Source organism: Sesamum indicum, linkage group LG5, assembly GCF_000512975.1.
Source record: "Sesamum indicum cultivar Zhongzhi No. 13 linkage group LG5, S_indicum_v1.0, whole genome shotgun sequence".
Taxonomy (NCBI): domain Eukaryota; kingdom Viridiplantae; phylum Streptophyta; class Magnoliopsida; order Lamiales; family Pedaliaceae; genus Sesamum; species Sesamum indicum.
In genome coordinates this window covers 13,763,125-13,773,534 of record NC_026149.1, presented here as the reverse complement: position 1 = coordinate 13,773,534, position 10,410 = coordinate 13,763,125, and the positions used below count along the sequence as shown (strand labels likewise).

At 33.0% G+C, this 10,410-nt stretch overlaps 1 protein-coding gene across 2 annotated transcripts; it reads right to left on the bottom strand.

The window, feature by feature from the left end:
- LOC105162631 (glutamate receptor 3.4) lies at positions 1,219 to 6,185 on the bottom strand. Of its 2 annotated transcripts, none has more exons than XM_011080710.2 (6): positions 5,698 to 6,185; positions 3,631 to 4,967; positions 3,119 to 3,396; positions 2,927 to 2,958; positions 2,382 to 2,791; positions 1,219 to 1,898 (listed from the first exon to the last, which is right to left on the bottom strand). In XM_011080710.2, exons 1-6 carry the CDS (start codon positions 5,990 to 5,992, stop codon positions 1,449 to 1,451), a joined length of 2,802 nt encoding a protein of 933 aa, XP_011079012.1. In that variant the 5' UTR covers positions 5,993 to 6,185; the 3' UTR covers positions 1,219 to 1,448. The 2 variants fall into 2 exon arrangements, with proteins under 2 accessions (XP_011079012.1, XP_020549586.1); XM_020693927.1 differs by having other exon boundaries at positions 3,631 to 4,986; positions 5,698 to 5,829.

Sequence of the window (10,410 nt, the reverse complement as noted above, 5' to 3'; positions counted from 1 at the left end):
TAAGTGTGAAGTATTTGAACCTATAACTCGAACACCATAAGGTATCACGCTAGTTGACTCTAAATGGGTGTTTGTACCAAAGAGAACAAAATGACATTGTAAGGTACAAGCTAGACTTTGTGGCCCAAAAGAACGTATTCACCAATAGTGGATGCAACCACACTTAGAAGATTTTAATCAGTTTATTAGTAATTGAGCAACTGCAAATGCAACTCATAGATGTGGTAATTGCATATCTATATAGGTCATTGGATACAAATATCTACATGAGAATCTCAAAAGAATTAAAAATGGCCAAAGCATTAAAGTCAAAGCTATTAGAATAGGTGATCAAGAGCCAATTAGATTGACGGTTTTGAGAACCATTCAAACAATTTTTATTTGGAATAATTGATTCTATAATAAGTGATTGTGATTGTTGAATTCACAATTTTATAGTTGACTATATAAATACAAATTATAATTAACTTTCAAAGTTACTGTTATCAAAATGCTATTTGATAAAATTGATTTTCAAAAGAGATTATATAGAAGAGGGTCAAATGATACCAATATTTACATTCAAAACCCAGATATAACCTACCAAACCGCAAAGCCAAACGAGCACCAAAGAAATGGGGGGCAAAATCACATAAAGAATCAAAGAAGTACACATCTCTTGTCAAAATTCTTCTCTCTTAAATATTTGGGTTAATTACAAATAATTCCCTTGGAAATTATTGCAATTATTAACTTAAACTTTATTTAAATTACAAAAACACCCATCTTATGTTTTCACTTTTTTCCCAAAAAAAATGAAGGAAAAAAAAAACAAAAAAAAAATTAACCTCCCTTCTAAAATTTTTACACCCCTCTACTCTTTTTATGGATGAATAACAATTTATCCCCTTGCGATATTGAAAATGAGTATATTACCTCCCTATGAAAAAAATATAGCAATTTACCCCCTTATACTCTTTAAAATGAAACAATTTACCTCCTTTTACAGGGAGATAAATTACTTCATTTTGAAAAACAGATGGAGGTAAATTGTAGTATTTTAAAAAATATAGGAAAATAAATCGCTATTTGTTTTTTCATAGGAGGTAATTTGCTCATTTACGACATCACATGAAGGTTGCTTGCATTTTTCCCTTCTTTTATAGCATAGAATATAATCTTATATTAAATTTCTATACATGTGCAAACATAATGAGATTATATATAAATACTATAAACTTATGAATGAGATCTTGGTATGATCAATAATTATATCAACTCCCTGGAAAGGTCATTGAAATTAATGTGTATTTTCCTTTTAAGTTATACAAATGGCTATTTCCACAGTAAAATACTGCATACGCGCCAGCACTAGCATAAGGTGATAGTATAATACTAACTAGAATTTACCTTTGTGTTGAGAATGTACACGTAAAATAGGTCGGGCCGGTCCGTGGGACGGGATGATTTTAGCTGCTCTGTCCGTCGGAACCTTGACTCGGATGCCGCTTTGAATCTCCACTCTTCCTCCTAAGCATATCCTTGATTTCAGCTTCTTTCTTGTCGACGAAATCAATTATGTCCTTGAAGCTGGGGGCGCGCAGGGAGCGCCTACTGGGACGTGCAGGTTCGTCTTCCTCGATGTCCCGTTGCTCTCCCTCTGCGCTGTATCTGCTGTACTGCAATAAAACCCTGCAGAAGAAGATGACCAGAGCAATAGAGCAGGCAATGCCGCATATTAGGAACAGGCCCCAGAAGCTCTTGAGGGAAAGACGGCTCTCGTCAATGGGGTTGCTCTGGCCGGAGCATCCATCCCGGGAGAGCCATTTGTCATGGATTCTTTGAAGGTCTCCGTTTTCTGAAAGTTGAAGGATCGCAGTTGACAAATCTACCGCCAGCGGTGAGTCCCTTTGAAATGCCTGCGGCGACATGCATTCTTAATGAGATGATAATGTTCTAATTCCGTGATAATAGAGATATGTAACCTGTGTATCAGATCCCAGAAGACAAGTAATCGCAAGGTTTTTTCTTAACATGGAAATTTAGAGTTGAAATTTTTGTAATTTTAATAAGACACGGGATACAGTTTTGGCAAATTACATCGACACCTCCTGAGGAGGTTAGATCATATTAAACAAACACCCCATGCCTCTTGCGAAAATTACAAGTACACACCCCCTGAGGGGGTGTTGATGCAAGTTTTTGCCCCAGCGTCCATGTAAATTAAATTGAACCATCAGTGGTGTACTTGTAATTTTGCAAAGGTCGTGAGGTGTATGTGTAATTGGACCTAATGCCAATGTGTGTCAATGTAATATACCCAATAGTTTATTAATTACACTAACTCTCGACTAAGGTCATTGTGATTAATGATAAGAAATATGACTATAAAGAATACTTACAAATCCCCAACCACTTCTAGTGAACTCACGTCCGACGATACTGAACTGACACTTTGTGTTGGCCAAGAAAAGCTGAACGTAGGGAAGCTCGTCAACAATGGCGGCAACCCCGCCGCCACCTGGACCCTGCTGAAGGGCTTTAACATAATCGTCTTGAGTTTTCATTATTCGGATTCTTGACTCTGCTATGTTCAGCTCGTGAATGAGATAATTATACGCAAACGAGCCATCCTGGATCCCTATCGGATCCGAACTTGTGATCAAGGTATCTATTCCTCGAATTCCGGAAGAAAGTTGCTGCACTGTGAGTATTGATGTCAAACTAGCCGTATAGCTTGAGTTGATGATCAACACTACGAAAAGCCACAATATCAGCACCAACCGTCCCAGGGTGCTCACTGTGTTTTCTCCTGCGCAAAGTCGATTTAGGCTGGTCAAGCGCTGATATCTTCGTCATTTTTGAGATTAATTAATAACAAGAAAGTCAAGTCCAGCAGTTTCGTGAGTTGAAAACAGAGAAAAGCATATCAGCAAAATGTACTTACTGTGTGCGAAAAACATTGTTGAGAAACTAAACCTGAAAGATTAAACATGATTATGTCAGAAAGCTAATAAAACCCATGGAAATATGTAATTTTGCAAGAAGAGTACATTATCAACATCAATAAAAGACGGGATGACCATGTATTGTCTTATACGTAGAAATTGTTCGAGCTTTGAATTGGGGAGATACGAACCAAAAGACTGTCACAAGCTGTTGCCTTGGAGGACCACGGAACTCGGTATTCATCCGGTGCTCAAGAATCCAGACGACGCTTCCCACAAAAAGAAAGAAGATCCCAGTTACAGCCCACATTTGCCAAGTAAACGGCATAAGAAACGACCATGGACTAGATTTAGTTTCTTTCACCGGAGCAACTACAACGAGCCCAGACTCCATATAAGGCTGTGTAAAGTCCACCATTCTTGTTCTGTTCGTAGTGATAGTCACATCCCCAACAGCTGCATCATATTTCTGTAAAAAAAGTAAACTAAAATAAGTTCTCAGGTGACTCACCAGCATAATAAGATCATCCAGATAAACGTCATATATATCAATCTGTGGAGACAGAAATTATATTATAATAATAATCATAGAAAAAGCATATATTTCATCTCATTAGCGCTTTTCTTTTGGTTTTGCTGATTATAGAGAAAGAAATTGACAGTGTCAAAATTACATAATAAAAGATGGAAACGGAATTCTCACCATTTGTGCGACGTCGTTAACAAGATTCCCAAATGAAGGGTTTCTTCGACCATCTCCATATAAGATATATTGGTGAGGTACAGGATAAGGCAACAACTCAACAGCAGCTTCAAACACATCAATGCAAAATCCTCTAGCCCCTAATGGCCCATTATCTTTTGTTACAAAATCGGGGTAAGTAACCCGATAAGGCACTGCAATTTGTAAAGGCTTCCCATTATTGGGGAACACCCATCCCCGGGGCTTTGTTGTAGTTTCACCGGGCCATATGACACTATAGAGATGTTGATTGCTGTTAGAAGTGTTTGGTGGCTTTGAATATAAAGTTTCTGGAGGAACGGTAGACAAACCAGAGTAATTTGACCAATAACCGATCCTCCGTGACCCAGTTCCACCAATATTAAGAATATCGAATGCTGGAGTAATCAAATTCTTCTCTGAATCAAACTGAACTTTCCCAGTTAGACCAGTGAAGTTCATCTCAGTAAGAATCTGGAGCAACTTTGGGCCTTGATCGAAAATTTGGAGGGATGTTAAACGAAGGGCACTCCCGTTTTGGTCACGCAATCTTGGATCATCGGAGAAACTGACAGTTCCACCACCATTGAAGAAAGAATCAAGCGCCCGGGCAAGCATCCAGACAGAATCATAGGCATATGGAGCATATGAATTGAACTTTGTGGTTTCTTTGTTCTTTATGTTTCCCCATCGAGAACTAAATCTTGTTTTGAGATCAGAATCTGGAGTGTAATGTCTAAGTGCGACAACTCCCTGTAGAAGATCAGCGGTGTCGGGATCAATGGATGCTGAAGAATCTAGAACAGAAGGAAGCCAGTCTGTAGCAATCCAAACATAACCACTGCTCATCATTCCAAGCCTCTTCGCTACTGAAAAAATAGTGAGACCAGAATCAGGGTTTACATGAACAACAAAAACCCGCGATTCCAACAGGTTAACTCCAACCAATAAGCTGTCAATGTCACTTCTTGCAGCTCCGGGAGGAAATGCTGCCTTATAAGAAATCTTGGCACGTTTAGGGGCAAGTGCATCACCCAATACGGAAATCCCGTTTCTACCGTAGTCATCATCCACAAAGATGGCAACTACTTCTCTCCATCCAAAATATTCTACCAGGTCTGCAATTGCATACATCTGGTAATAATCACTGGTGATCGCACGAAGGAAATATGAATACTGCAGAGACGAAAGAGTGGGATCGGTAGCAAACGACAAAAGTGGCACATGAAGCTCATTCATGACATGGGAAATCACGTGTGCTATCCCCGACGACTGCGGACCAAGTGCAGCAACAATATTTTTCCCGGCCAGCTGCATAGCTACATGAGTAAGGATTCCCTGTCAAAATTTCCTCGTTTTCCTTATTTTTCGTTGCTAATTATTTATCATTAACTTGAAAAGCTTAGGCAAGGAGAAGAAAGTTCCAAATAATTTTTTATTTTGCTTTCTTCCATTCTACAGGATATGAACATACATATACTCAACTGAGAGATACTTCGAATTAAAATCAAGAAGTAATCATCTCATCTCTGACCAATTTACATAAATCCCAAGACAGATAACAACAAACAAAACACAAATTTCATCAAGAATTCATCAGAAAATAACCAAACTATGCGAAAGAAGGCAATAAATACAGACAATCAAATATCAACCACCAAACATTTGAACAAAACATAACATGAAAAAGCCCTTTATATCACAGGAAGGCTAAAACAAAACGAACCGGGCACAACTATTTCGACAAACTGCCAAACACACCAGGAAACAAATACTTTCAGTTCCAGATATCAAACATAAACTCTCAAATAACTACAAGAAAACATAAAAACAAGAAGCCCATCATCTCCACAGAAAGAGGCTAAACTGCAAATCTGCAGCAATAATCAAGCAAAAACAAGACGCACAAGTACACCAATATCTCTCCTTAAATAAGAGAACATACAATCAATCCTGAAACACCTGAGTGAAAGAGGGCTCTCCATCTAAACTCATCAAACAACAAGAACATTTAAAAAAATAAACTCTAATAAAATAAAATAAAATTACCTTCAACAGTTCCAACAAACCCACTGCAATTGGTATCCTGTACTATGAGATTGAGCTTGATATTCTTAAGAATGGTGGAATCAGAGTTAACATCTTCAATTGCAGCAAAAATGGCAGGCCCCAGAGACCTCCCAATAGCTGAATAGAAAGTGAACATAGCCCCAACATTCACCACACTTGGCCTATCAGAAACAGCACTGAAATTTCCATTCTTGGCAGTGACTCCCATGGCGACCCACATACAAGAAATCAAAAATATTCGCCAAACTCTCTGCGGATACAAACGGGACTCCATTTTCTTGCAAACCCAATGATCCAGCAACTGAAATTCTCAAGTTACACAGACCAGTTTTTCAAGAAATCAAACACACACAAGCTCGCTGTACCCCCATGCCGAAATCAAGCTCAAGAACCCCAGAATTTTTTATTCAAGTTTCTTTTGACATTTGGATGGCGAAAGAAGTTGATAATCTTGAAGTGTAAACGGGGATACTCAACTACCATATAAATAAAGAAAGGGGTTTTGGAAGCCGTGAAAAATACTAATTTAATTCTTTTAGAAATTAATACTGTGCATTATGTGTTTATACATTTTATTTATATATTTATAACATTATTTTATACCTCAATCATTCCTATAAATAGGGGTTCTAAGTTAAAATGTTAACTAAGCTCGTGCAGTAAGTCTCCACGAATCTTCTCCATAGTGTTTGGATTCGTTTTTTGAGTGTAGTGTTATATTTTGTGGAGATAAAAAGATAACAACAAAGATAAATAAATGTATGTTAGAGATAGTATGTATGTTTGAATTTATTTTTGGAGATAATTTAAAAATAAATTTGTATGTTTAATGTTGTGTTCTAAGAGATAAAAATTACTATTCATTGTCAAATCACTATTCATTGTCAAATAATATCTTCTTTATATATATTTATGTATATATATGTATTTTTGCTAAAATAGTTTAAAACATATAAATAAGGTATTTCTGAATTATGACAAATATTGAATATGTTTTGACTCGTCTCGAAAATAGATTAAAAATGAAAACAAACATAATACTCTATTTTCGACACCCATCCCACGAATTTCGAGACTTTTTTAATATTTCAGCACTCATCTTTGAATTGAACGATTTCATGTAATATCTCTTTTGTGTTTTTTTTACTTAAATTCCCTTATTTACTTCTTTCAATACTCAATTGACTTAAATATTAAAGTATTACACCTTTTCTTTCATGTAAATTTTCAGATAATTTTAGAATTTTAAAAAGATTATTCCACTATTATGGTGTTACTAAATTTCAATATATATCAATTATAAAATACTCGACACTTATATGCAATTTAAATATTATTTATTTAACTAAATAACAAAAATTGATAAAATAGAATTAATTTTAATAGTGTGAAAGCAGTAAATTATCAACAGAAATAATTGATTAAAAAATGTAATAATTTTATTGAAAAATAAATATATATGAGCGCATTCTAGTCAACTCATATTTTGAGCAGAAAATTATTAATAAAATTAATTATTAAAAAAAAGATATTTTATTTTGTCGGAGAAAAGGTTTAATTAAGAATATTTTAAGTAATTTATATTCTGTCAATCATGATAATTAATTTAGAGATCACCCCTTAATAAACAGTATAAATGCATATATAAAATAAAATAAATATATATACCATTAGTCCATACTAATATATAAAGAAAAAATTTCAAATATAACATATTAGTATATATATTTTAAAATAAAAAAGAATTATTTATTATATACAAATAAAAATTACGTACTATAATAATAAATGTGTAATAAAAAAATATAAATTAAAGGGAAGGAGCACGTGTATGATTAGAAAGTGGAGGTATCGTCATTGGTAGACGACAAAAGGCAACAATTATTAAAGAAAATTGATAAATACAGACAACATCAACTTGCATGCAATCTTCGTTGGATATTTGATTCCAACTACATAGGGAACTCAAAAGTAACTTACCCACATTATAACAATGGGGAAATGCATCCTACTTTTACGATGATTGGTGTAATTATACATAAATTTTTGAGATTATTATATTTTTTTAAGTTTGATGTAATTATACATAACTATTTTATAATTTGCAAAATTACATCTAGTACCTTTAAGGTTTGTTTCTGTCTAACAAATAAGTCATTTCGTTAGTCGAAATGCACTGAATTTGCTGATATTAACAAAAAAAAAAAAGTAGAAAAAAATTCTATATGTACTCCCAATTTGACTTATTACTAACTTATAATGGTACAAATAAGTCTTTTTATAATCAAATTACCTCCATACGTCTTCATGCGATAATGCATTTAATGAAGTATATTTTCATTGTTATAAAGATAGTTTAGTTCGAAAAAAATTATTTAACTTGTTATAAGTCAATCAATGGTAAATATCAACTTTTATTAAGTTTTTTTGTCAATATCAGCAATTCAGTGAATTTTGATTAAAGGATTGACTTATTTATTAGATGAAAGCAAACTCAAGGGGACGGGCGATATAATTTCTCAAACCACAGGGGATCTACATATAACTACACCAAATCTCTGGGGAGGGAAGTGTAATTATCCCCTTAAATATTTTTCAACAAGTTATTATTTAGGACAAATTACAACAACTTTCTCTGAGATTTTGTATAATTACAAATTACTTCTCGTTGTTTGAGAAATTATATATATCCTCCATATTTTAACGTCCATCTAACAACGAGCTCATTCTACTAGTTTCTGTAAGATTTCCATCTAATTTTTATGGTGAACTATCCAGAACGCAATTTTGGATAATTAATTATAATTTTATTCAATTTTTTTAAAAGTTTCTGAAATATTACTATAGACTAATATATTCTATGAATTATTTACTTTATCTACCCTCAATTTTTTTTATATTTCTTTAAATATATATATTTTTTTAAATTCAATAAAAATAGAAGTAATTTACCTCCCTATACTTTTTAAAATCAGACAATTCACTTCTCTGTTTAATAAGGTAAATTGCTTTATTTTGAAAAATACAGAGGTAAATTGCTACATTTTATAAAATATAAGAAAATAAATTGCTATTATTTAATGATAATTTGCTCATTTATAATATCTGAAAAAAATTATTTATGTTTTTCTTTTTTTAACTATATTAAATATTAAGAGGAGTGACTATAATTTATTCTATTATTTTTTATTTTATCTTAGGTCAGTTAGATTCTCCCAAACCCCTTTATATATGCTTACACATCACTAACACTCACTTTCAGTTGTATTTATTTACTTTGTCCATGTGCACCGAACTTATAAAAGCAACAGATGGCTCATTGCTCCCCAGCAAGTCCCTAGAAATATATTATTTTCAATTTTGCAGTGCAAATAAGCTATATGTTTATTTAATTATAAAAGTTGGGAATATTTGAAAATAAAAATTAAATAATTGCTAAAGTTAAAGTATTTAGGGAAAAAATTTAATATGTGTTTCGGGTTTCGGGATCACAATGATCTCGAGGGTGATGCAGTGCGGATAAATGTTTGGAATATGATAAAACGAGCAAAATATTAGGCTTGTCGGGAGATTTTTTGCTAAAATTTTTCAATGTCGGGAAAACATGAAGAATGTTCTCTCAATAGATGACGTATTTTGACCCCAAATGGCTAGTGAAGGATTTATAGAACTAAATGTGCGTGCCTGTATGGATATACGTGTCACAATCTCGATTTTTTTAGGTCTTGAGTAATCGATAATAGTGATTGTTAGTGACCAGGTCAGGTTTGGTGAGACCTGATCTAGAGAAAAAATGTGTAGACATCAGTATGTTTGGCCATTTGAAATCCTACGAAGGTTATGTTTGCCCTCAATAATGAAAGTTGGTAGTGAAAATCTTATAGCTTTAAGATTAATGAGCCTAATGTAAACAATTTGAAATCATATATTGTATGTAAAAAACCACTCTTTCATACTTATTTCTGGTAAGGAAGCATATAACTAAGAGAAAAGTACAGTCATCTCTCATGATGTTTAATATAATTACATATATTTGTCGTTATTTTGAAAATTACAAATATTACTTCTGATTTAATATTTCTCTAATAACGAGTCCATTCTCTTAGCCTTTGTTAGATTTTCATCTAAATTTTATGGTGAACTGATTAAATGTCTTTTTTTGAATAATGTAATATAATTTTATTTATTTTTTAAAATTTTTAAAAATATTTTTATGAACCAATATGTTTTATGGATTATTTATTTTACAAACCCTCAATTTTATTTTTTTCAACAAATATTTTTTTTTTAAATAAGAAAGTCAACAAAGATAATGTAGATATTCCCACATTACCTTTTAGAAGCTACATAATTATTTTCCATATGGTAGAAGTATTTGTAATTTTTTAAACAATTATGAGTACGTTTTATTATACCAAGCCTCGAGGGGGGTAGCTATAATTTACCCATATAGCAAGTCCTTGTAAAAAAACCGTTCATTGTTGTATGTGTGGATGCTATATTTACTTTGTTGTTAGGGATAATTATATCGTCTTCTCATAAAATTTGATGTAATTACACGTACACCTCTGTGATTCGAAAAATTATATCTAGCACTATTGATATTTATTTCTATCTAATAAATGTATCCATCAATTGATCATAATTCATCTAATTTGCTGATATTAGCAAAATAGTTTAATGAAAAATCCA